This window comes from Egretta garzetta, unplaced genomic scaffold, assembly GCF_000687185.1.
Source record: "Egretta garzetta isolate BGI_Z169 unplaced genomic scaffold, ASM68718v1 scaffold454, whole genome shotgun sequence".
Classification (NCBI taxonomy): Eukaryota; Metazoa; Chordata; class Aves; order Pelecaniformes; family Ardeidae; genus Egretta; species Egretta garzetta.
Window position 1 is genome coordinate 687,203 of NW_009259429.1, and position 27,776 is coordinate 714,978.

A 27,776-nucleotide genomic window follows, 5' to 3' on the forward strand; every position below is an offset into this window, starting at 1 on the left:
GCCCATCAGCGTCAGCCGTTAAAAGAAGGATCAGGCATCTTTGTTTGCAGGAGCTACCAGCCATGAAATTCTCCTCTCTCTGAATGAAATGGCTTTTGTCTTTTTTTTTTTTCTTTTTCTTTTTTTTCCCCCCCAGCATAAACTATGTGGATTGGGATATGCACAGCCCCCTGATGTTAAATGATATTTTCCCCAACACAATCTATATGTAATGCAAAGAACGAAATTAATTTGTTGTGTAATTCAATGCTTCTGACTGGTGCTGTATCCGGACTAGATTTTCTAGTGTATTATTAGTGGAGAAAATCGCACCAGCCTTTCACCAGCTTGTTTAAAGAGCATAAGAATTTGTAGTGGGTTATAATTATATTTGATTTGTATTTTCTATCTTATTGTTGGAGGTACAAGAATGCAGCTTCGGGGGTTCACACTTGACTGCTTTCAGTTCAAGCTGATAGTCTGAGCTAAATAGATCTTTCTGTCCAGATCCTGTACAAGTTGTTAATCTCTTGCTCCAACGGCACTTATAAGTAGCTGGTTACGAATAGGCTGCTGCTGTATAAAGATGAACAGTTCTGGGTGGGTTCTACTTGCTGATGAAAACAGGCCTTGAAATCAGACCAGTCCATATTTAAAGAAATGCCATCAAAAAGTAATCACATAAATGAAAACAAATAGTTTCATGTTTTATCCTACTGCAAATCACCCATTGCCTTTTTGGAAAGGATTCACAAAACCTATTTACTTTTTAAAAGCTTTTCTTTTTCCTTGGCCCTGTTACGGTGGAAATGTCTCATAAACAGTGGAGAAGACTATTTGTTACCTGGGTGCACGAATGCATAGGAGGGGGATAAAAATATTTATTGTCATTATTTGTATTCTTCTGAGTAAGGCTTGATGTTACTTTCGACCAAACCATGCACAACAGAAATGAGGGGCTACGGGTACTCTGGGAATAGAAAACCTTGCAAAACCCTTGTCAGAAACCTTGGGAATGCCTTCCCATTCCCCCGCTCTGGCTGAGGGAGAATACTCTGCAGAAACAGAACTACATAAAGTACAGGTTTTTGTTTGGGCAGGTTGCTTTTGCTTTATAGCCACAGACCTGTTAGAATGCAAGGGGACCATACATACTTTATTCAAATAGGCTGCTTTCTTCAACGTTGCGGATAGATTTCAATCATGTTTCAAAATGCTCCTCCTTTCAGCTATTGTAGCGTTCTCTCATTGCATTTTCTTTTCTCTCTTCAAGCTGCTACTTGCAAGGCATCTCCCTTATTACTGGCCATTGTTTCCTCCCCCCTCCCAGCCTTTCCGACGAAATTGGAGGCTTTCATTTCCCCACCTTTTAACCTTCCATTGTTCCGTTTTTATCTGCACCCCTGACCCAGATTCCCCATGCAATGGCAGGCTACAAAGCAGCCTCTCATCCGTGGGGATGGAGGTTTTATTTTAGTTCTCAGGTAAATTCTGATCGGTGTATCTGTATCACTGCAGTCAGAGCTTCAGATATTTGTGGGTATTGCCACATGGAGCCTGACAATTATTATTTTTTTCTTTAAAAAGGATAAGCCCATGATATTCCAGCTCTTTTGGATCATAATTTCTAAACCTATTCTCTTCTAACCTATCAAGGAGATCATCTCAGACATTTGTTCTGACACACAAGAAGTTTTAAGCAATACTTAGCAATTTTTAAATGTGATCTAAATAGAAGATTCTCTGTATCTTCTTGATGTGGTGTAAGCACCTGAAAGTAAAGCCTTAAGGTGAGCATGTCTCCCTTCTGCAGGAGCATGCGGCTCTTTGAATGTTATTCTTGCTGTACTGCTGTAATCTTAGTCAAGGCTTATTGATAATCATGTGAGCGTGGTAAGGAAGATTTTCATTGCCCATGATTTTAAGCTCATTTATATGTGGAAACTCTGTATTCATCGTCTTCTAAGTTCTTTTGAAATGTACCCACAAACACCTCACATTCTTCGTTATTAAAATACTTCTAATAACTGGAATTACGTAAAGTGTTTTCTGGAGAATTGAAGAGCCCAGCAGCGGGCGGTTTGCTCTACTGCACAAAGATTTGCCTCTAATTAAGCCTTCTGACTCCTTGTTGTTGTTTTTTAAGCAAGTTCTGTGAAAGTGCTAGGTTCCCCGTGAGAGCAGAGACTGGCCCTTGTCACACAGAGCAAAATTGGGGGATGGCACTATAATACCAGGTGACGGAAGGGATGTCTGGCACATGGCTATGGAACTCGCACTGCTATTTTTTGGTTTTCTTTCTAATTGAGGACTCTTGCCATCTGTTCCGGAGCCATCCCTCTGCTGTCCTTTCCTACACACAGTCTCCTGCCCCCATTCTACCCTTCAAACTTGGATTGCCTGCCTGGAGGCTACTAACAGGCCACTAACAGATTGATACCAGTAGTAGCCGGGTGGTAAGAAGATGCTAACAGTAATGTGGCAAGAGAGATGCTAATGCTAGGTTGGCTAAGGCTGGGCTCTTCGAGCATCGTTTGAGCGGGCTCAGATGACTCTCTCAGTGCTGGTTTAACTGCAGTTTCCTGAGAAAACTCCCCAGATATTTTTTCAGAAAAAAAACCCTAAACCACCTTTGCTTTATAAAATTGGTTTAGTTGTTCCTCTGAGGTGATTTCCTTCTGAATCTGTCCCCACTGCCTGTGTTCCTGAGCACCTTGTGGCTTTCTGGAATAAGTAAATAATCTAGAGGCACTGTACAAATCTAGGCTGGGGTTGCTTTTTTTTTTTTTTTTTTAGGAGTCTTTTTTGTACTTTCCAGTCTATATTTGAATCTGTCTTTTTCTTGTCTAACTCTCCATTTGGTGGCTTAGCATACGGGAAGCCTATTTTATAGTGGAGAGAAATGCATTTATACATGCCAAGAACTGTATTTTTAACAAAGACCTAGATGTGTATACAAGTCACAGGGATTTTTCTGGCAAGAACTCCAAGACGGACAAAATAGAAAAAGAATGAAGCATAGCAATCCTACCTGTGTTCTACCATTCCCTGAGAAGCCCTTGCTCTTAGAGGTATGTTGGTGGGACGATTAAGTAGGAGTGTAGATTTGGTCAGATAATTTTTTTTGCTTTTTCTAAAGGCATTTAAGTGCCTAAAAATAGATCCTCAAGACTCAGTCAGTCACTGATTATTCCACAGATTTCTAATGGCAGCTATGGACTGAAATACCTAGAAAATTTGGGAACCTGATGTTACAAATGTACAAAAAATGCTAATCAAAATTAAATTAAGAGCCCATGTTTTGATTTCTGTTTAAGGTGGCCTTTTCTTGTCTGCCATCCCCATGCAGAGCTCACACACATTTTCCTGAGCACCTGCAGAAGAAGTAGGGAAATTAGGGCTTACCTCCCACCTATTTGTAAGGTTTTTCATGATTTTTAGATTATGGATGCTAATGGCTTGCGGGTTATATTACTGTTGTGTGCCAGCACAGTAAAATGATGAGGTTTTTGTCCTGAGCTGGTAATACCAGGACTACCAATGTGAGGCAGAAAATCTTTCAGGAGAAGGTGGAAGCTGCTGGAATATTTTCTTTTTTAACTAATAAGCTATGGGTGAAAATCACAAAAAAAAATCAAAAACTGCAGCTGCAAATAGTTCACTGACTTCCTTGATTGTCATATTTTCCAAATGTACAATAGTGTTTATTGCAGTAGGCTCTGCCATGTAGGAAGAAATTATATTTCCTGCGTTGGAGAAAAAACAGAGAATTAAGTGGAATAAAATGATCACTCATCAGGTGATACATCTGATGGTGTCGATCGGAAAAAGTTCCTACAATTTCCATGAAACTCAATAATTTCAAGTGACTGTAGTTTTTTTTAATGTTTTTATAACACTGATTAGAAACCTCTAGATGATGAAACGCTACAGCTCTGGCAAGAATCTAATAAAAATACCCCCTGGGATTGATTTTGATTGACTACAGTTGCCTGTCTGTTTTTATTTTACTGTATATGAACAGACAGGAATGAGCACAATTGAGTTAACCCTTTCCTCGCCTAACTGCTGGCACTGGGGACTTGGGCTATCGTTACCCTGACACGCTGATGCCCACATAAAGGAGAAGGCAGTTTGAGGATTCAACTCCTGAGTTTCTACACCAGTGTCACCTTCTCAGTAAAACGCCCGGAACGTTCTGCTTAGAGAAACACGAGCAATGCTGAGATACCATCCCTTTCTAGGTAGTTAAGGCTTATAGCCTGTATGTAATTTTCTGTGACTGGTGTTCTGGTTATTAAAGCAGAGACCTGAGGACAGGGAGGCAGTGATTTTTCTTCTTTTCCCATGGGCACGACAGGTAACTCTCCTCTTGAAGTATGCGGGGATCGACCTGTGCTTTGTATTGTCAAGGAAGTCTATTGCCCTTCACTGTGTAAAATGAAGGAAACTTGTGCCTGTGAGTTGTTACAGCAATGCCTGGAGCTAAGGAGAAGCTGTGCAGTGGCGCAGCCGTTACGTTATCCGGTGGTTGTAAGGATCCTCAGCAAGCGCTTGCCTAACTTTTACAAAGGATGACCTCAGCCCTGTCAGTAAGCAAAAATTAAGATTTCAGTCCCTTTCCTGAGGATTTCAGTAGCTACCACCAGAAAACTCGCTTCCATCGGTCTCTGAAACAGGAGTACTACCAGATACTGAGGTTTTCACGGAGAATTCACGAGCCCTCGCATACTTTTGCCTGAGTTTAGTTAGAAAGCACCGTGGAAAGGTAAAATATTATCGATAATTATAGCTCCAAATGTAATCAGGGGGAATTGAATGAAGACAGAAAAATTAAGGTGCAGAAGCTTATAATTCAAATTAGTGGCATGGTTGTTCTGCTGTGGCAATTCTCGTTCTGGAGACAGTATTGATTCTTTGGGGGAGCTAATTGATGCACTTATTTACAAGTTAGCGAATAACCGTTCAAAGTTATCCTTTAGAAAGCCTTGCATCTTTTCAAAGTTGAGAATAAAATTCTTCCTGTCAAATAAAGATGTTTAATGATGTACATATGCTGTGTCTGACATTTGCTCTGCTAAGATTTCCACCTGCTGAGAATAGTTGCTTTTAAAAATAAATTGAACCAAAGCGTAAAGTGAAATTAATTCAGAGAAATATTCCTTGCCTTATAAATTAATGACTATGTAAACACTGGAATGTTAAATTAACTTTAAACTATTCAATTTATTTATGCTTACTAGTTCTTTTCAGTGTTGTGTTAAATATGAGATCATTATGCATACAGAGGTTAAATCCATTTAAGTAATTTATTTTCTGTCTGTCTTGAAGCAGTTTTCTCAGTGAGAAAAAGGCCTAATTTCCAAAATTGATGCATTAACAATCAGCAGAGATGCCTGAAATGAAATAAATATTTATTAACTATTATATAGTTTATACTCTTTGAAGACAATTTTTTGATGTAGGTTACTCTGGTTTTTGAAATGCTGCATTTCCTAGTCGTTGGAATCTTTATATCTTACATTTTTAACTAGTTATGCTTAATTTTTTTGTGATTGTTAGCACCTCCCCCCTGCTTCCTATCTGCCCATTTCAGTTATTTGCTCTTCCTCTGGGAGCATGTGTGCACTGGCATAGCTATCTATAGACTTTTTTTTTTCAGAGTTAGTACTTTCAAACTGCAATGGCTACATCATTTAGATTCAGGCATCTGCACTGAATTTAGCAAAAAGATTTGGTCAAATTTTTGTATTTTCCCCCTGTGCAAAAAGAAATTCTTTTGTATTCCAGTGCAGTGGGAGTGGAAAATAATTGTGCTTGTATCTCATCTGTTTCAGACTGGAATATAGGCCATGGTAAGATACTTTGTTTAGTGGCATTTTTGTCTCCGTTCTTAATGTCGTCACAGTGTCAAGCTTGGTGTGATTTGTACATTTCCTCAAATTGGCTCTTGGGAGCGTTGTGATAAGCAAGCGAGTAAATGGCAAAGGGCGAGTAAATGGCAAAGGGCGAGTAAATGGCAAAAGGCAAGTAAATGGCAAAAAGCCTCTGCGCACTGAGAGTCAGCTGTGCAAGTTTAAAGGCTAAATGCACTTCTGCAGCAGCTCTCATCTCTGTCAAGGTTTCCCTTTCCCGGTTGCAGCCTGCGGAGTGCCGCTGCGCAGCACCTTTGCCCGCCTCGCTCCCCCCTGCCCTTTGCAAATATGAATTTTTGGCCCCATCGGAGCTCAGGCCACCTCCCTCAGCCCAGCGTTCACTCCTGCACAAACGCAGCGCTCGCGGAAGCAAAAGTATCGTCTGCAAGGCTGTGGCGGTGGTGTTCACATGACTAATGCTGTGAAAGATAGGAAGATTTTTTTTTCTTTTTTTTTTTTTTTTTTTTTTTTGAGCAGCTCCAGTCTATGCACAGTTGGCTCCCAGCTGACAGACAGAATGTGGGGTGGGCTTTGTCACCAGAACGCTGGGTACTGCATGCCCGGCTATGCTCGCAATTACACAGTGCCCAGAAACCTGCTGCTTATGTCAGGGTGCAGGCAGCCTGAACACATAGAAATTGGGTAGCTTTATTATTATTTTTTATTTTATTTTATTTTTTATTTTGCCTCTTTCTTCCCAGCAAAGGTTATATAATGAGGGGATTGCTGCTAAAGTAAAAAGGGAAAATGAAGTCTTTGTTAAATGCCTTCACAAAGAAAGAAGGTAAGCAATGAAAGCAGAACACTTTGCTCTTTCAGACCGGTGTTTTGTTGTGTACATTTAATATGATCGGCTTAGTGACTCTATAATTAATCAATTCCTGCAGTTTCTTTTTCAAAATTATTTGGTGTTAGACAGTCCATTTAGGCAACTGATTTTTAAGGCTGGATGTGACTTTCTTCATTTTAGCTTTTTCTCTGAAGAGTCAAGGAGTTATAAAAATGTTTTTGTTCCCTAAGAAATGCATTTGAAGACACAGAAGGAATTTCCTAGGTGAATTTTGTCAGGGAATGGTGCTGAAATGCCCCTTCAGATGTATGAAATGCCAGGAATAGAATTCTGAGAGCTGGAGGAAGGATTAAATGGTACTTTCAGGTATGCTTTTAGGGATGATAATTTTAAACTTCAGGGGCATGAAATGAGTTCAGACATTTTCATGTCGTTTTATATCAAGTGTTTTCTCCCAATCAAGTTTTGCAACAGTTATTCTTACAGTTCTGAACAGGGTGAAATATGAGGGAAAAACCAGTGTCCAACAGGGGTTAAAGCGTGGACATTTGCATTTCATCATTTTGTGTTGTACTTATCTTTTTATTGTGAAAATAATATAAATAATGTCTATAAGAAGCAGCTAAAAAAATATCCACCCACTTACAGTTTGCAGATTGCTGGGGAAAAGAAACAGTTGGGTGGAATATTAATCACTTTAGGCACGGAAATGCTTATTTTTAACTCTTTCTATAAAAGATTTGTGTTAGACACACGTCAATTGGTGCAATTAGTTGTCCCCTTGCCTGTTTATTTTCTGTAGTAAAGGCTAATTTTGCTTGTAGTTCTCTCCTAAAGAAGAGAACATTAGTAGCAAAGCAAAAGCTAACTCTGAAATGGTCATGGAAAATCCTTCTGTGGTTTGTAAGGGAAAAAGAATTCATTTGATCTGGTACCTGGAGAGTGCGTGTACATGCAAAACATTCCCTGCTTTTCAGTAGGAATGAATGCACCGGTTTTGTGTTTTCTAAAATCCGTGGGTATAAACGTGCTCAGCAATTTTCCATCCGTCCTGTCGCCGTGCCAGAGCCCTGTGCCCCTCGTGCTCCCTCGCACTCCCACCAGAAGATATCCCACCAACCTCTCAACACTTACAGTAAACATCCCCCAAAATGTTGGCAATGTTTTGTTTTATCAGGCTGTGGCTGGCAGGCTCGGCAGGCTGCTTGGAGTGTTAACCTGTTTAAGTTCATAAAATATTAAAATCTGAGGGTCAGATCCAATTTATACTGAAGTCAGAGTCAAACTTTGCTGACCCTAAGAGAACAGCATTAGACCTTCGGGTAGCAAACCTGTATGTGCAAAGCATTCCCTGTATTCGGGGTTGCATGCTTCCTCCTTTACTGAAATTATTACAGTAGCTATTTTGCTTTATTGTACCTAGGAAGGATCCCTGTCTTCAATGAAATAATTTCTAGAGCCGTACTCCCAATGTCAGTGATACAGGAACGCACAAATGGCGCGTCTCTGTCTGTACATCAGCCTAGAAGTGCTGTATATGTCGATTTTAGAAATAAATGCTGTGAGTTTTCTTTAAGTCAGTACTAACCGGGGCTTTCACCGTGACATTTGAAGCACCAGGGTGCTTTCAGTGACACACTCTGCTGCTTTGAAAACTTAAAAAAAAAAAAAAAAAAAAAAAAAAAAGGAAATATGGAAAACAGTATATTCTGAAAATTAGACAGAGTTTCTGCCAGTTCCTAGCATAAATATTGGACTTCTCTGCTTTATCCCTTTTCACAGCTTTTAAAGACGACTTCCCTTATTTCAGCCTTGTTTCAAGTGAAATATTAGGGCAATTAATTTAAAGCCCTTTTGCTCCATACACACAGTTCTCTCGTTTGGTTGTTCTGATGTTGTTGAGCTGTTTACCAGAGAAAGTTTCGGCTCATTAGAAATAGGAGGGATGTTATTTTAAAATATACGGAATCCCAGTTAATCATAAACTGATTCTGGTGGAAATTACATAAACCATTCTTTTACTTGCAGTTCCATCTTTATTTTGTTATAAATACGCTTTCAGTTTTGCTCTGAAACCCTAAATTTCTCTCAATTAAGGGCTGTATTTCAAAGCAGGACAGATTGATTCCTATGTATATTCCTATTTATGTGAATTTATTTACTTGCACAGTATGACAGACATTCTTATTCGGGTTTTGTGTGGTTTTGAAGGGTATTGAATGCGTAGACATTTCTGGCACTTTATAAATGGCACTTACTGGCACTTTAGACATGTAGGATGATATTTTGTGAGGCTTCTTTTCCAATTGAAAGATGATTTTTGCAAATTACAACAGCTCAATAAAGTCCTCAGAGTAATGCCTGTCTGCCTTTTGTCAGCTCTACTGCTGCCACTTTTCAGGTGTAAATACGCGCACTTTGGATCGAATCCTGCGACCCCATGAGTTCCACTGAAATAAATGAGAGTAGTTTCATGAGTGGGGACCGAGGCAAGCACAAGGTTTCGGGGTCAGATCCTTTATTACCTTGTAAGATTGGGTAGGAAATGCTGTGGCATCTAGTGATAGCTGGGTGCCTTTTAGGAGGAAATTTGCCTTTTAAGTTGCACTTGGAATTAACTGAGCCACTACAGTGAGAAAAGGAGAGCTGGGAAATGTAGTGTCTGCTTGTACAAATCCTCGTCTGGCTGCAGCACTGCACCGATAACAGTGATGAAAGGCTGGGCCCTCTGGTTGTATTAGATTTTTATTGCCCTTGCTTTTGTTTTCCATTGCGACTCTCATTAAGTAGTGTATTGCAGCCTTTGGATACAGGCATGTTCTCTTCAGGACACGGCACGTGATGAGGTGAGGGTATTACCCTCGGGTAATATGCTCTATATGCAATAGTAATAGATGCGGTAGAAAAGCCTAGATTAGAAAGAGAGGAATACCTAGGGATTACAGCAGTGTAATAGAGTTCTGCCAGGAGAAAAATCAGTGTCCTCGATTTTTAACCTGGAAGATGGGGCTAAGGTGACTGTTAACACTGCCGACTTCGGGTTAGGCCTGAACTCGCGATGGAGCAAAACCCTCCCAGTTTGGGTGCCAATGGGAGAAGGAAGTTAGAAGACCACACATCGAAAATTCTGCCACTCAGCCCTGTTCCATGGCTTTCTGACTGAATATGACAACATAGCACAAATATCAACTTTCTGAGGCTCAAACTTGGCAATAATGAGGTGTTCCCTGTTTCCTAGGCCGGAGTTCAGACTGTTCGGCAGACTCATGCTGCCAGTGTTGCCTGACTATTTCTTGAAGCCAGTAAACAGGTTGATGTTGCCCAGTTGTTCTCGGTTTTAGTGATGTTTTGAAGATTATGAATTCGATTAGCTCTGTAGGCAAGGTAGAGTTTCTGTCTCCACAGAAGAAACAGTGCCATATGTTGCTAAATCTTTTTATGGGGTGGTGAATGCATATAAATGGTGAAGTCATCTGAGATTACCCTGGATGTCTGTCTTTCCACAGTGCCCTTTAGAGAGGCTCCCACCTATTCAAACAGAAGGCGGAGACCCCCGAGCACCTTAGCAGCACCCCGGATCTTGCTTCGTTCCAATAGTGACAACAATCTGAACATCAACAACCTCCCTGAGTGGTCAGCCTCCTCCTCTGCTTCTTCACACCGCAGCCTTTCACCTCATCTACTTCAACAGATGCAGAATAATCCTAATGGAACTGTAAAAACTGTGGGGAGTTACACTCCGTCCTCCCGGAGCCGGTCGCCATCCCTAAACAGGCTGGGAGAGGATGCCAAACGGCAGCAGCACAGGCACATCAGGTGACTTTTTGACTATTTGCACAGCATGAGATATCCCTAACGTCATCATGCTGGACTGCCATGTTCTTTTATGTTATTTAATGCCCATTTTGCACTCCATAGAATATATAGGTAATAAAATCTCAGCCCAGTGGAACAGGTGTAAGTGTGAATATTTTAACTGGAAGCTCCAGTCAAAACCAGCTTGTTTCATCACAGAGCTCCAGCAGTCAGGCAGACGTTAAAGCTCAGCAAAGCTCAGCAGTGACTTAGCACTGAGTTTGCACCTCCAAATCAAGCTGCTGGTTCTCCAGATCTTTTAACAGTTGAAATAATGACTGTGTTTAACAGCAAAGTAAAATGTTCTGAGATACTTGGTCCCTTCATGAAACTATTGGTCGTGCCTGAAACCTATGCTGGAGCTGCTCATGGGTGATGAAGCAGAGACTGTTTTAAGTTCTCCCTTCTGTAGATGTGTGCTGAACCAAAGAGTGAAATAGAGGGAATAACTGGGGGGAGTAAGCGGGTCTATATAGGAGGCTGGCCAAGAGCAAATGGGGCTTCTTGAGATGGTGCTGATAGATATACTGGGCTTCTTTCATGATTATCCTTGCTGCGGGGTTTTGCATTCCCTATGACTTTGCTGTTCTTCCTTTCCTCTTGAATTAAAAATACGATTTAGCAGGCACTCTCTGCAAATATCCTGCAGCTGTGTCCCACTGGAGAGCAAATCCTGACTAATTAGAGTTATGTAGGTATTGTAAGTAATGTAATACAAGAGAGGATTGTGTCTAAGTTTTGATTGCAAATGGGGGCTTCAGCTTTGTGAAGCCACTGCCCTGTGAATGGGCGCTTACGGCTTCACATTGAGGAGGACTTGGGAACTGCATCTGTCAAGTGTGCAAGCGATGGAGCTGCACCAGGACCAGGGGTTGAAGTGCAGGGCTGCAAAAATGGAGACAGAGCTTGAGTTACTGATGGAGAGAATTAGAGTTTACCTGTTTTGACAAAACACTTCAATGGTCATTTAAAATACCAGGTGTTGTCTGTCGTGTTTCTTAATATCGAAACCCATCCACTGTTCAGAGTAGAAAAGGACATGAATATTGTTAAGAAATGCAGCTGTTGGTTTCTCTTTGTCATTTGTAGGTGTAAGGGATCTTTACTTGAGTTCTCAAATCATTAAAACAAACCATCATGTAGGTGAAGCTGTAACCCGTTACCTTGTACACTCTTCCTCTCTCCATGGCTGTAGACACCCAGACTGACAAGCACTGTTTGTGATAGTAACAATACTGCTGGGGAGAGGAAATATGGCTCATTGTAAAAAAAAAAACACAAACAAACATAAAAAGTTGTCTGAAATGTAAGAATCACTGGAAGGAACAGGACGCAAATTTCTTATGCCGGTGGTTTCATGCAGTAGAGCAAACTCATTTAACCTTGTTGTACGTTACAATTATAGCAAACCCTCATTTGGTTATAATTTGGGTGACGCTTCCTCGCAGAGACCCATATATCAGCTTAAAACCAGGTTGTCTGTAGTGAGGCTTCGCTTAGGTGAGGCGGTGGCCGTGAGGTGCTTTTCTGAGAATGAGCGCCCTCTTATCCCAACGGATACTACTGATGCCACTGGAGTGGGAGGTTTTACTGTAGAGCCAATGATTATTTTAGCTGGAAGGGCTAAAAAGTGCCTTTCATCAGTATTCCTGGGAGAACGCACTTCCAAATTCTTGAAGTACAAACAGCCCTTTGAGGTGGGGGGAACAACTAAAAATTTTTTTTGAATAAGCAAACATTTATTTGCTTTGACTTTATTGAACCCCTTTCCTTTTCCCTTTCTGAAAGCACGTGATTTTGAAAACCAGCACAAATAATAGTGGAAACCAATTTAAAGCCTGGAATTTTGTGGAAATAAAATTTTGGTCTTCGTGCATCAGTATCAGAGCTACTTGAACTGCTACCCAGCCGCACAGTTTCATACGTACCATGAAGATGTGTTTTGGAGATGTCCGGAGTGCGTGCAAGTACTGAGGAGAGAGCTGGAGGCTCTCTAGATTTAAAGACAACTAAAAGTATTTTATATATAATTTTTCCTGCAGGCAATGCCTTTTCTTGCCACAGGCCCGTATTGCAGTCATGAATGGCACCTTGCATGACACTTTCCTCACAGATTTTGTTTAACTGTATGGCCACCTACTTACTGTCAGCTGAATATGGGAATTGTTGCTGTCTGTGCTTATTATTTGCAAATAATACATTCACCACGAAGCTGTTGTTCCCCTGAGATGAAGAAGCCCTTTTTGACATAGCAGTAGATTGCATTCTGGAGCAGAAGCAGCCAGAAGGGGTAGGTTAATTAATGGAGAAGGTTAGAGTACGACAAAGGGTCAATGAGGTTTGTGAGGTGTGCGTTGTGGAAAGGAGAGGGCTGGGAAGTGATGCTGGAAGGGGTTCACGTGATCCTTACAGCCTGTGTGGCTCAGGTGTTTTATCTTCTCGTGGGACTGCTGCTTTTCATACCAGACTGGTTTTGGGTGGGGAGCTGGGGGAGGCAGGGGCACTGGCACTCTTCCTGTGGAATTTGTCCCATGGTGTTTAGTGAAAGGAGGTGCAAGCAGAGCCTCAGGCAGGGCTGAGCCATCAAGGATGGCCACCTTCTTCTGGGCGAGAGAGAAACATGTCCACACGTCTTCTGAAATCTCCACACCCTCCTCCTGCTCCTTCATGGCATGGGGCTTCCCGGGCTGGGAGCCCAAGCTAGGGACAAGCAGGGAGAGGAAAGATCTTTTTTTAAGAAGTGCTTTATCCCATGTTGCAGCCCTGATTTCCATTAGTAAGCCTGTCTCATGAGAAATTAAGCATTCAGCGTGAGGTTAAATGTGCCATTTCCCCCTCCTCTTTCAGTAAGAGAGGAAATGAATGAATCTTCTGTGATAGGATTTAAAGAAGATGCTGGGATGTAACATTGTGAATAGCTGCTACCAGACTAGGCTTAAAATACAGCTTCATATAAGCGGAAATCAGATGTGTAGCAATGTGTAGTTTATAGATCTGGGGTTTTTTATGGTGGTGACTGCTTATTCACTTATAAGGAAAAAGAAATGGAGCAAAAGAACTGAAACCCAAACGTCATCTTTTCCTGTCTTCCTTTAAATGACTGCGGGAGTTGGCTGAGGTTTCTGATGCAGACTCCATCACAGATATGCAACCAGAGCTCAGTTTTAAACCCTTAAGTATGGCTTATCTTCATTAGCACCTGTTCATGGTAATAGGAGAGCAGAACAATGAGGTGAAAGGGGGATGCTATTCCAAACAGTAAAGAAGTTCCTGCAGGAAAATGGAAGTGTTTCTGATAACGAAAGATCCATTATGTTTCTTTTATGTTTCTTTTTTTTTTTACCAGACAACTCCTTTACCTATATTGAGAGCCTTATTGACTCCTATACCAGACAGCTCCTTTACCTATATTGAGAGCCTTATTGACTCCTATTTTAATAGGAGATTGATTAAAAAAAAAAAAAACAAAAAAAAAAGGGCAAAGAAACAGTAAACTCCAGCCCTCCTATTTCAATTAGCTTATAGCAGTTTGAGATCTTTTCTTTCTCCTCACAAGTAAGTGGAGTGTTGCAGTGCTAGACCACCATGAAATCATTCTTCTTCCTTTGGTACTCTGTCTTTTTCCTATACATCTTTATGAATATTCTTTCTCATGAATATTTTCTGTTTATAGACTTTCTCTATAAGTTTTTAGGTTTTTTTTTTAGAAATTGAATAGTAGTGTATTGCAAGTTTGTTATGATATCTCCTATAGGTTTTCCACCCTCTTTAATATTTGCCTTTCTCTTTTTGTGTATCTTCGACGTTTCACTCATTTTTCCAGAGGTTTAGTAATGATCTTATGCAGTGTTCACCAGCTTTCGATGATTTCTTCTTTATATACCATAAGTAGATTGTGTGGTGTTTGATGACGTATGGCTTAGCTGGGTTTACCGTTCTGAAGTCATTGGGACAGCTATTGATTGCCATCAATAAGAAATGACCTTTTGGAGAATATGTTAGCTGTAAGAACCACACTTTGTGCTGATATAAAGTTTAGCTCCAGGCCTTGGAATGATAAGTAATTTGATAATTCAGTCCATGCAATTAATAATTCAGTTGTCCTGATTGTTCAGTTAACATTACGATATTAAAAATATATCCATTCCCAACAGTAATTGTAAATACTGATGTTTTAAAGTCTTTCTGACAAATTGTGATGTAATGTATGACCTGCATATCAATTTTAAACTTCATCAGGGTCTGTGAATGTGCAAGTTTAATTTGCAGAAACCCTGAAAACTTTAGTGTTACCTGTTTTCTTTTCTGGGCCATCATGGTCAGATTAACATTGATCCTGTTTCATGTTGAAAGCTATCAACCATTAAAAGCATGTATTCAGGATGAAAAATGTGTGTTTTTTTCTGCAGGGTTAGATGTCTTGGTGGACGACCATTATGTTATTCACTGGTTAATTTAATCCTGCTAATGTGATGGTAAATGATTAACCTTACCCGTTTTAAATAACCAGTTAATGTTTTTTTAATTTCAATTTCCAGTGCCGTTTACAATCCTAGTGCCAACAAGGATACTCTGTCTGCCTTGGATTATCAGGGTCCAAAACGCAAGCTTTACAGTGCTGTACCTGGAAGACTTTTTATTGTTGTAAAGCCATATCAACCTCAAGGAGAAGGGGAAATTCATCTGCACAAAGGAGATAGAGTCAAAGGTGAGTATGTAATTAATTCAGAATAAACATTTTTCTTCTGCTAGGCGGAAATTTTATTTTAAAATTCTCCTGTTTTCGGGGGAAAAAAATCTGTTCAGTACAAGTGCTTTTATGCATTTGTTTCTTTACAGGGTATTTTGCTCCTAGCTCTATTTTGTAACCAATACATATTCAGCTGCCTTTTTAACTGTAAGTGACTTCAAAGTACTACTAAAATTCAGAAATATGTGCAGTAATAGCAGCATTGTCTTTTACACAGAGCATGTAATTTGCTTCTGTAGTCATTATAGAAAGACAACTCCAGGGCTTTAAAAGGTTGTAACCATGTCAGCTATCTAAGCAGCTCAGGAAGGAAACAAGGATAAGCTCAAGTCTGTCTCAAGCCCTTTCCTCAAGGAACAATTTATTGGTTAAGTAGAAGTCGTCCCCTTGTGAGACTTAAGTAGGGTAGGTAGGAACCTACTGTAAATATTTTGGGGAGGAGGGTTGGCGGAGAATGTATAATTTCTGTCCACTGGTGCACTTTGCAACTAAGAATATATTAAAATCAAGGCCAAACGTTGTGTTACGATCCTGAAGGTGCTAAGTACATCCAGGTATGGCTGAGAAAGCGGGCAACGTGTTGTACTGGACTGACCTTCCGAGGGGTGAATTATTATGTGGTTTCAGCTGTGGTTTTGCACATCCAGGTAAAACTGGTCATGGAATAAAAAGACTTTCTGCTCAGTCCGTACAAACCTAATACCAGTTTGGAAATCAAATAACAGGGAATAAATTCAGTGTCCTAAATAAAAAGTGTTAAGCAGCTGAAAATTTCTTTGCAACTGAAACTACTTATCTTACAAAGGAAAACTTCAAATATCTCCTCCCTTGAGCCTGCAAACAGTAGTTGGAAAAAAAAATGGGGAGCTATAGAAAGTATTTTTGTATTTTTATTTTTGGATGTGTCTGATTCTGAAGCTTTTGTGGGTTTAATAATTTTTGTTAAGCCTTCAGAAGGTGTAGGACAGAAATCTGAAGAATGCTGCACTTAAAACATTTGCAAGATTAATTTTAAATGCAAGGGTGAAGGAGGAAGGTTAAACCTAGGAGAGCTGGTGATGTCTGTAGGGCTCAAAAGATAATTTTTGTAGTCTGGGAGATTGCACCCTGATCAGGTAGGAAGCAATGATTATAAGCTAAAGAAAATAGTGCACAAGAACTTTCGGAAGAGCCCATATGACCACTCCAAAACATTACAGAAGTTCGCAGCTAATGGAAGTTATCTAGGCTAGAGTAAAATGAATAGAGGGCAAGCAAAGCTCTGAGTTTATAGAATTTGTTTGGAATGCCAGATATCAAATAAAATTCAAGTCATGAAAAGCAGAAGTCATCTTCAAATTCAAACGAAGTTGACAGAGCTTTGCATGATTTGGGAACCAGCTTTGCAAGCACCCACTATATGAGAATAAATGCGAGAGAAGTAATGCGTAATGCCACTTCAGAAAAGCCTTCAAGTGTCAAAAGAATGGGTACATCCAGAGAGAGGTGAAGCTACATTATGAGTAACTGTCACGCAAAAATGTAAAGCAAATGAAAAGCAAATGTGATCTTTTCTTACCTTTACAAAAAATAATGGTTCTTGGGTTAAATTGTGAAGGCCTGGTGTCTTCTATATGGAGTTCTCGGTGGAAGAGTGGACAAACAAAACAGTTGAGAAAGATGCTTGTTGGTCAGTTAGAAGGAAAAAAATGTTGCTTACAGTGAGAAAAAAAAAAAAGATTAAAAAAAGAGGGGCTTAAGCACACCCCAGAACTCTGCTTATTCATAATCTCAGAAAAGTTAACACCACCAGGAAGAATTGCCAGTACCTACAAAGGACACAATTTTGGGGGCCATGAGTGGTACTACATAACTTTCTACACTGAATGCGTTCACAGAGATCTAGGAGGTGCCAACAGGTAAAGAATGAGTATGGTTGAGCACCATCATATATTCTTTGGGGGAAGTTGTATGCCTGCACAACTGTGTTCAGTTGACTTGTTGGATTTAAAGGCGTAGCAATATTTTTGTTTATGTAGAGGTTGTAAGATATACACTGATTCTTGTTACCAGAATAAAACTGTAGAGACTCCAGCCAGTTCTGGAGAAAGACAGGGCAGAAAATGTGTTCCCCGACAAAAGACGAAACAGTGCAACAGGTTGCTTAGGATGCTGAATTTTGTAAGGGCGTTTGTTATCTGGCTGCTTGTTTACATTAGAATCTGAGACTATTATATGCAAAAACATCCCGAGAAGAAGGAGTTTAAATGTCATTGATGAGTTTAATATTAAAGAAAGAAATAGTTCAGGAGCCCTTGGTTATTATGACAGAAATTGGAAAGCAATGCAAGAAGAAATTAGTCTGCTTTTCAAGTCTTTTTACAATAGTATGATCTGAACTTGAGACCAATGATTTTTGTGGGGGACACTAACCCATGAATGTCAAAATGCTGAAACAGAAAATGAGGTTGTGCCTGGCCTGTGAGATTTGCATCTTTGTTTATAGGGAAAAACTTATGTTTATTGAAACTGACTATAAATTAAGTATTACTGTTAGAAAAAGCAGGACATGCCCATCCAGCATCAAATCATCCCTGCAGGGATTATTTTTTCAGCTTGAAGTATATGATTTTCACATTGAATTAAAATCTGGTAGAGGTCTACCATTTGCAGGCACACTTGTTCTAGAGCATTTTATAGAACTTTGATGCAGTAAAGCCTGGTGAGATATTTATACATGTCAGTCTGCTTTTAGAAAAAGTTTGGAAAAAGATGGTGTGCACATAGGGATTGTCAGTGTTACTACTTAGAATGAAATCTTGTGGAGTGTAATTTAAGGCTATTTGTGTGGCAAGGCTGGAACACTGTATGACAGACTCCCATTGCTAATCAAAGGAAGAACCTTCAGAACCAGATCAAATCTTATTTCATGTTACCACATCAGTGGCTCCTCAAATGTCACAAAAAATACGTGAGAATGAACACAACAAGGTCATGCAGCGAAGGAAGAGTTCCAGGTAAAAAGACGGTCCTTTAAAAAAGTCTCAGTTGGATAACAGTGTTGAGGAAGCCATTAAAACTTAGCATATGTGACAAAAATCCAGGTTCAATTACATCTGGATTCACACCCCCATTTCAGTCAAAACACAATTCTTACTGATACAGAATAAAAAAAATGACTCCCATGTGAGAGACTGGTAGGCTGCCTCTCCATCACCCAAAAGCACAGGCAGTAGAGCTCTTACAATCCTTAGGACTTCTTGTGTGCCGTGCGTGTGGCAGAACCACTGGCTATAAGGATGTCCTGCTATTTTTCTTTTTCTGAGCAGAAATTCCACTTGGCACCAGATATATTTTGTGTCTTCTAGAGACCTGCATAGCAAGACCATGATCCAGTCAGCACTGAGGTTTTGATTTTCTGGGGGTACACGTGCCTGTTTGGGGCTTAGCGACTCACTCTGTGCAGTGCTAGGAGATGCTCATCACATGTACATCCCATGAGACTAATCACAGTAAAGATGTAGCAAGGCATTTATTACAGGGATAAAAACCCAGAACAACATATTAGAGGAAGGGATTAGTTGGGAAATGTTTTTATGGATTTTCTTTTTTAACTTGATAGAATTAGAAGGGTCACGGAGAGGGATGAACTCCTAAATTCTTGATGAAAAGATGAAGATGAGACAGATTTTTTTTTTTTCTTTCAAGAACTGCTAGAAGTGCATGAGTGAGACTAGTTCCCAGGATATGATAGAAGGAAACTGCTCAGAGAAAGCTGTGAATGGGCAAGGTCCAAATGAATGTAAACTAAACAAAATGGTCTTGTATTAATAGGATATTACGTAGCCTGTACAAAAATATCTGCTTTATTTTTAGTTGTTAGTCATACATACTGACATCATTTGTGTGTCTGCCACTCATGAGAGAAGGGCCATGGCTGTTGTAAAAATAAATCTGATATCTTTATTTGTACAAGAACAACCCTAATCTTATGTTTTCACATAAGTGAAGAAGAGCCAGCTTCATTCCTCACTGAAACACTTAACATGTTTTGTCTGTCTTTATTTTATATCTAAAAGTCGATAGCAATAAATCTGCCACAATCTGAACACACACACACACACACACACACACACAGAGTACCTGTAAAATATATTTTAATCGGCTTTTGTGTTGCTAAATTTAATTCTTACACTGGAAATCAAGTGGCCTTTTTTTTGTAACAAAACTCAGATGTTTGAAGGGAATGCAATGGTCCAAAGTTCTTTGTGAGAGAATTAGCAGTTTTCTGTGTCATGAAGATAAAGGAATGCATGAGTACCTGTGCATCCTCGAGAAGGTTACCCGTGCTTCGAATCTGCACTGGCGTACCTTGTTGGAAAGGTAACAGATACGAGTTCTGGGTACCAGTCAACATGGGGCAGACAATCTCCGGTCACTTAGAAACAAAACAATCAAAATTGTTTTCAGAATCTATGTTACATTACAACATACCTGAAATGCATATGTGTTACCTCTCAGTTGACCTAGAAAGAAAAAAACCTGCATGGTTGCCTGATTCAAATACTTTGAGAACTTTGGAAGACTCACCCTGCTCACACTTCCGTTTTTCTTGTTTTTCTGTGTGTTTTTATTACAGCATTTCCATTTGCCATGTGATTTCTAGTTATCCATCCCAATTTTCAGGTCCCAGGTCATAGCATAGTTTGTCCATGGGTGGCTTCCAACTGTAAATTTTTACTTTCCTCTCTTACTCATGTTGCCTGTCCCAATACTGCTGTCTCCTCTCTTTCACCTTGAAGGCAAACAGAATACAGGGCTAGTTCTGGAAAATGCTCAGTTTCTTTAACTCTTACTGTGATTAAACAGATTTTCTAGTGCTTAGCATCTAGAAAAACAGGGAGTTATTTCAGTATCTCAAATATGCTCCAACAGACTTTTTCATGAACCTTCCAAGATGCCTCCTGTGCAGGCACAGTCTGCACATCTGAAAGGAGTTTACCGCCACCGAGGTGTGTTCTCAGCTATGTTCTTCGGGGTCAGAGAAACGGTAGTAATTCAGTAGTAGCGATTCAAGCATCTGTTCTAGGCAGAAAGTCAGGAGCTCTCAGCATCAGAAATATTGACCCTTGCAACGCTACTTTTATTTCAGTGTGATCTCAGCCAGTAGGGCGATCCAAATATATTGCTAACATTTTCATTTCTTGTGAAATCTACTTGTAAGTCATTTTGAAAAAGAAAGATTATTAAACCCCTGCTGTGCTTGAAGATATTGCCAACAGTCAGTGCTTGTGGGCAGGGGGAAAGTTGGTCTCCCGGGCTTTTGCACTTGTTAGATTAGTAAATAAAATACTGGAAAGGGAAGAGCCTCAGAAATGCAGTTTCCTTTCTTCAAGAGCATTTTGTACCTTGTGTGAATAAGTATGGCAGCAAAATTTAACCTGAGAGGTTTGCATAAGGATTGTTTTGCTACTCTTTTATATCGAGGATGAAATTAATGTGAAATGGAATCTTAATCTTGCCCAGATTCATTGCTCTGTTTTGCTTCCTTACTGTCTCCTGCCTTGATCAGTTTGATTTGAATTCCTAAGGTAAACAATTATGACTCATCAGAGATAATAACCTAATTCACTTCTTCAAGTCACTTGTACCTGAAGAGCAGGAGAGAGTTGTGCTTCAAACTGATATATCATAGAGTGTTGTACGACAAGGCTGTGTAAGATGCAGCCTTCCTCCTGCTCCAGCAGGAGAGCTTGCCTTGCTGTCAAGGCTGTGAGAAAGGACATAAGACCATCCACAAATCCCCATCATCTTAGCTCTTGACTACTTGAAGCCAGCCTTCCTTCAGTAGTCAGTAACTGGCCTGAAATACTGAGTAGACGGGGGTACCGGAAGACCCAGAGGAGCTATGAATGGCATATGAGTGCACTAGCATAGTCTGACACAGTAGTACAGGCTCCAGATCCAAGGTGGTTTGGGACCTCTTCTCAGATTAACGCGTTCTACTCTGTATTCCCTGACCTGTGGTTTGGGCATTGCTGCAGAGAAGAGCAAACTTGACTCTGTCCACATCTTCCTCAACAGAGATGGTGATAAACATTACAAACTGATGGGTTTTTCCAATGCTCCATTTGAATTTCAGTCCAAAATTCAAATCAATGCATAAGATTTGTTTCTTACTCTGTTTTTCTCTCTCCTTCACTTTCCCCAGACTATTTAGGAGACACCCAAAGAACAGGAAAAGGACGATCTTCATAGAAGGTTGTTGGCAAAGAGAAAAAATATACAGGGCCAAATCTTGGATAGCACAGCTCGTTCAGTTCTATTTCAGTTGAGCCCTGTTTCCTCAGATTTAGAGGATTATGTGCAGATTATTGTATCTGTAGATTTTGACGTAGGGAGTGGTTGCTCTGTTAATAGTCACTGACATCTTCTCATCCCAGGGTCCTTTTCCTGAACATTGCTTGTTTGCATGGTTTCTTTCTTGAGAAAGTAGAGGTGATAAAAGATAAAAAGCTGGTTTAACTCAGGATCTAGCCTGACATTGACTGTGGTCATCGTGGTTGGGGCTGTGACATGCACCCAACACCTGAAGTTAAGGCTCCTTAGTCTTACCATCTGCTTGCAGTGTGAGTGGCCATAGAGACTGGTGGGACACAACCAGGAGATTGCAGTAAACTCAGGGTATGGCCATTAACTGTTAGGATAAGTCGGACAATTAAATACTGAATTTCACGTAGGTAAGGTTGCATTTCAGATAAACCAGCGAAGTCACTTGGTTACAGAAAGGTAAACTTCTTGCAACCACAATTTGATTGCGCTTTTGTTTTGGAGCAAAAACTGGAAGTTAGATGTAAGTTTGAGAAGTGAGGAATATTTCCCATCCGTGTTACTTCCCTAGTTTGATTTCTCTGTGAGGTCCCACAGCCCAAGATGGAAAAGAGCTGCTGAATTTACTTCTCCACTAAATGAAATGTCTGTGGAGCCGCAGTCAAATCTGGCTGCTCAGGTCAATTATACCAAATCATTAACTGCAGATACACAAGGCTTTCCTTCCAGATTGTACGTGGACTGCACAGGAACATTTTCTGCATGGCAGCTGGGGCACAGGCACTTGTTTGCATGCTGGAGGCCTGGATGTGGTGTCAGGGCGACAGACGGTGACTTCCCGGCGTGGTTTAACCCCAGCTGGCAGCTGAGCCCCACGCAGCCACTCGCTCTCTCCCTGGTGCTCCGTGTAAGCACTGCTCAGCAATAACAAAAACATCAGCAACATCATTCTCGTGCTGAATACAAAGCACAGTGCTATACTGGGAAGAAAATGAACTCTATCCCAGCCCAAACCAGGGCACTTCCCTTCCAGTCGTGTTGCCCCGATCTCAAGTTATGTCAGTCTCTCTTGCTTAAGTATTTGAAAGCCAGAAATGTTCTGCCCATAAGGCAGAACAGAACAGATCCTGTGCATCATTAATCATGGGGAGGGAGGGATATCTATCAGGGACAAGGGGGGGTAGGTAAAGAAATAAAGTAAAATGTAAATGAAAACTAGATTTTAAGAAAATCTCTTATTTAAAGAGAGAGTAAGATTAAGCAGCTGTAAAGACAACAGCCTGAATTTGGCTGTAAAATTCATTGACATTTTTACAAATAAGAATACCTAGACTAATTCACTCATTGAAATTTCAGTGTCACAAGGAATTTAGAAAGAGTATGCACCATTATTTGATGGAAAAATATTCTTATACTCTGCTTCTTGTTTGTGGCATAATGAAGGGAGCTGTAATGTGGAAGAACAAAACTTTGTTGTTTTGATTAAAGTGATTTTTTTTTTATAGTATATTGAGTAACTAAGCTGTTTGAGATCAGTACGTTACAGTAACGTTAGTTACAATATATAGATTGTCAATAAACTTAGGGAAGTTGCAAGAGCCAAAACATCCTATGCTTGATTGACACTATAATTTTCTTGTCTTTTTTCTGCACTTCAGCAAAGCAGAACCTGGCTGATGTTAAGTATAATACTTTAAAGACATTAAAATACAAGATCCTGATAGGCACCTGCTTTTACATGTTTTCCTGTTACTCTATTTTATGCTTTTTGTCCAATTTTGATTTGCAGTTTTGTTCATATAATTGGATGTAATTCTTGTTTTAAACTAGACTTTTGTTGTGAAAAGTCACATCAGGATTCACGATGTTACTAGAACCGTAATTTTACTCTTATAACATCAAATTCTTTTTGTAATTTGTGTTGCGTGTAAAAAGACTCTGTCCTGCTCTTGCCATAGCAACCACATCTTTTGTTTTTACTAAAGGAAAAATACTTGAAATGATAAAGCTTAATTATTAATTTTGGGAACATGATCCTTTGATTTACCATTGTTATGTCCTTCAGAAGGGAAAATGTTGATTGTCTTGCTGGTACCAAATTATCCATTACAACGTGTCTCTTAAGTGCTCTTGTGAGAGGGAAAAGACAGAAATTGAGGCCTCGTTCTACAAAAGCATTCGTGGGTACAAAAGATAAATTGTATTTTTTGATTTATCCTTTTGCCAGTTTTTATAGATCTGTGGATCATTATGGCTATGGCTCCTGCTGCAGAATTTCTCAGGTACCACCTGAGATACATTAAAAAGATTTCACGTTTTTTGGTAGTGCAGAACCATCTAGATCTTAACTTCTACATTTTGAGTATTAGGCCATATGTGCTTCTTCTCCATCTCACCAAGAATTTGTCTCTCTGCACATCAGCTTTATCCTTGGCTACCCCACGTTTGCCTCTTGGGTCATCTTTGTGCTTCTTGCAGTTCCATCAGGCTTTCCCTTCCTTTCTTGGCGCCCATAATGATGTTTTTCTTTGACAGTAAGTCTGAAGGTACCGTAATTTTGTTTGTAGATGTAATCTCTAGACAGGATTGAACCAGAACTGCGAGGGCTGTCTGCGTTTTGGCAACACCTCATTTCCCCTTCTACATCTTTTCCACAGACGTTATGTCTTCAGGCAGGACTAGATGTATTTTTGCTTTGCTCTTGCTATTAGTAATCACTAATACTTAATAATTCATGTAATAATGATCTGAAGTGGGACTGGTTTTACTCTGTAGTAATCATTTTTTGACTTGCACTCACAGATGGACTTACAAAGCAAATTTCTTTTCCCATCTTGATTTGGATGTCTTATCAGCTGCTACTACCATAAACACATGAGATTACTCTATGGATGTGAAATACCCAACTTCCTTTTTGAAGCAAATGCTTTTTGGAGATGGAAATATCCATGTAATTTGGAGCATCAAAATAGCAGATTTGACAGAGTAATAAAATACTGAATTAGGAAAGTCTTTCTCAATCTGTAAGCAGTTTTTGTTCTCCCTATTTTGCCAGTTCATGGAGTGAAATCAGGACTGAGATTCAGTGCTGGAAACTCTCCTCCAAAACCCCTAATTACTTGCAGTAGGAATCATTCACTCCCTCACATTTTGAAATATCTTTCGGCTGGAGTCCTACACTCACTTCTATGATTTGATGTACAACAGGTTCCTACAATATCTAGAATATCTAGATATATAATTAATTAAGTTTTCCTATTTCCTTATTTCATCTATAAGAAATGCACTCTATTCTTATGTGAACGAAGGTTACATTGTTAAAAATATACTGGAAGCTGATGAATACACAGTATATATTGGATGAATGAATAGGCTTCTGTGTTATGTAACGTTGAACTATCAAATTGACTTTGTGTGTTAATGTGCATGGGCTTGAAATGTTTTCAAGAACAACTGGAATTTGCCAATATATTTTTCATTAATTATGCACCAAAATTATCTTTATTAATAATTTATGTATTATTCATTTTATTAATACAATTAAAGCACGGATTTGGTTTCTTATTTTTGCTTGCATTTAAATGTAGAGATGAAATATTTTCTGCTTTTATTAACAATATCAATAGGTGTTAGGTAACTAAAGGAAAAGACATACTAACAATTTTTTCTTCAGCTTAAGTGTGGCTGTAGAGTTGTTGGTGTCTTCCAAGGTCAGCGCCCTCCCCCATTATCCTGTAACTACCTGGGCAGGTAAAGGTTTCCTCATGTATGTCAGAAAGGTGCTTGATAAATTGTGCATTTGGGACCCATCCAGGGGTAGGATTTTGCCTTAATGGCTCTATTTCCTGGGGCTTAATATGTACTTATTGACAGTGATGTGTAAATATGCAGTTCATGGAATCTGTATCTCTGAATTCACTACGTTAAAGGATTTAAACTGACACATTTAAAAACATTTTTCTGTCCAATATCTATTTTAATAGTTATCCGTGCTCCGTAAGTAATACCACAAATAGCTTAGGGTTGTATTAATGAGAGACCAGGTAAACATTTAATTTCAAATGCAGTTTTACAGACCCTGGTGTGTCAAACCAGTCTTCTTACTACCTCTTTAGTATTACCAAGATTTATTTTATTCTTTTTTTTGCCTATCATTGATTTGATCTTCATCTTACTCTATAGTAGTGCAAATCAAGTTCAAATTCAATGCCATTGAGTCACAGCAGTTCCACTGATACAGAATTCAATTGCAGTCGGGCTCAGAGACTGTGATTTTAAAGCCTGATAAGGTACGTTTTAACAGCGGAAAGAAGGGCATCAAAGTAGCTCTGAGCAAGTTAATATCCCTACCATGCTGAAATACCCTGCAGAGATATTATTCCAGGTCTTGAAAACCATATGCATACGTTAGCAAAGAGACGTGCTTGGGCTAATTAGCCTTGATTTTCAGCAGGGCCAGTTAGCGTGGCTGGCTTAGCTAGCACACAGCTAATGGAGCTGTGCTGCTTCGACTTCCACAGGCTTATTTTTGGTAGCTCAGGGACCTCCTCACTGAACATTGTGTTTTGTACAAATGTACTCTGAGGACCTGTGTTGTATGACTGAGCTACATTCCCAATCAACCTATTTAGAAAGCTAACTGTGTTTTTGTTAATCTATAACATCACCTTTGTTCCAATATTAATGTACAGTATGCTTCTAACAGTATGTTTATGTTCTTTTAGTATATATTAAACATACAGTGATTTGTAGGAACTTCTAAAAAATTAATTTAAACATAATACTTAGCAAGCATTTAGGATCCTTTCATTACTGTAATTCATCTCCAGTCGCTTACCAGTAAATACATTGTTCTGCAGTCTTTTGTCACAATCCTTATTGAGTCCTAAGATTAATATCAAGATAATTAGACGTACAGGATAAAGCTTTCTCTCCTGTTGGTAAATCATTCTCCTCCCTATTGTCACTATCTGAGAAAAATCATGGAAATGTTTCAAAAGGCATCTACATTGCGTCTCGCACCTGTGGGATATTCAAATGTTCGCTGTGTTCTCAAACCATTAAATCACGTTACTCGACCTACATTACAAATCTCTGGAGCTACCCACTAAATAAAATAGCATGTTTCCTTGGGAAGTAGAAAACATATGAGATATCAAAATATGGATTATTAAAACCCAATGTCAGTGTGGGTTCAGTTTTACAATGGGTTCGGCACTTCAGCTTAATTTGAACAGTCAAGACAATTTTTTTTTGGTCTTAGTATGACCACACATTTATGCCTGATAAAAGCAGCAATGAGAAAACTGAAAAGCAAGAGAATTGCCTGAGGGCCAAGGAAACTTGTGACAAAAATAAATTTGGGGAGAGGTTCCAAAGGCTGATCAGGGAGGGTCGCACTTAAAGGTTACTCTGTGCCGATTTTTGGGGTACCAGCTTTGAGTTATTGTACAGGGTTTGCTTTTACCAACATGATATTCAATTATTACTGAGTGTGTTACATAACTCTTCTTGATATTTACATGAGAAGAGAAAAAATCTAATGCTTCCTCTGTCTCTCTGTATTTAGTTTTAAGCATTGGTGAAGGTGGATTCTGGGAAGGCAGCACCCGGGGACATATTGGATGGTTTCCTGCAGAATGCGTTGAAGAAGTTCAGTGTAAACCGAATGAAAGCAAACCAGGTAATCAAATCAAGTCCCTGTTGAATCCTAATGATGACAAATGTGATGTGTCTGTCCAAGCAGAGAGGCAGCCTCAATGGCAATGTGTTATACAGCAGTGCCGTTGTGCGATACTAGAAACCTGAGAATTAAATAAAGCTGAGCTGCTGAATTAAAAAATAAAGATGGGTTTATTGATCAGATTTTACTGGATGCTGTCCAAGCAAATGGTCTTTCTCATGAGGGACTATTCTGTGAAGTGCTGCGAAGTAGTTTCCACAGAACTGTATGCAGACATTTTGTAAATCATTTTGCTGCGGTTTATTTTCTTACAGTACGGGAGAATGGCTAATTGACAATTAAATAACGGAAGAAAAACTGGTCGGTCGTCTTGCAGTCTGAGGTAGTCGTACAATGTATTTAGCCTTGTTCACAGCAATAAAGTTCCCTCTGTTGACCTTTTACTAAATTTCAGAGGTGGCATCCATTAGTGGGATGTCCCATATACAACCTTAC

General features: G+C 39.6%; 1 protein-coding gene across 2 annotated transcripts in view; it reads left to right on the top strand.

The window, feature by feature from the left end:
* The window catches only part of SHANK2 (SH3 and multiple ankyrin repeat domains 2), a 315,799-nt gene that overhangs the window by 80,802 nt on the left and 207,221 nt on the right, over positions 1–27,776 (top strand). Inside the window, exons 1-4 of one of the 2 annotated variants that reach the window (XM_035892635.1) lie at positions 6,642–6,678; positions 10,191–10,500; positions 15,078–15,247; positions 27,168–27,281. In XM_035892635.1, coding sequence (XP_035748528.1) covers positions 6,642–6,678; positions 10,191–10,500; positions 15,078–15,247; positions 27,168–27,281 — 631 coding nt within the window. Of the gene's footprint in view, positions 1–6,641; positions 6,679–10,190; positions 10,501–15,077; positions 15,248–27,167; positions 27,282–27,776 lie in introns of those variants that run through there. The other variant, XM_009637056.2, reaches the window with a different exon arrangement.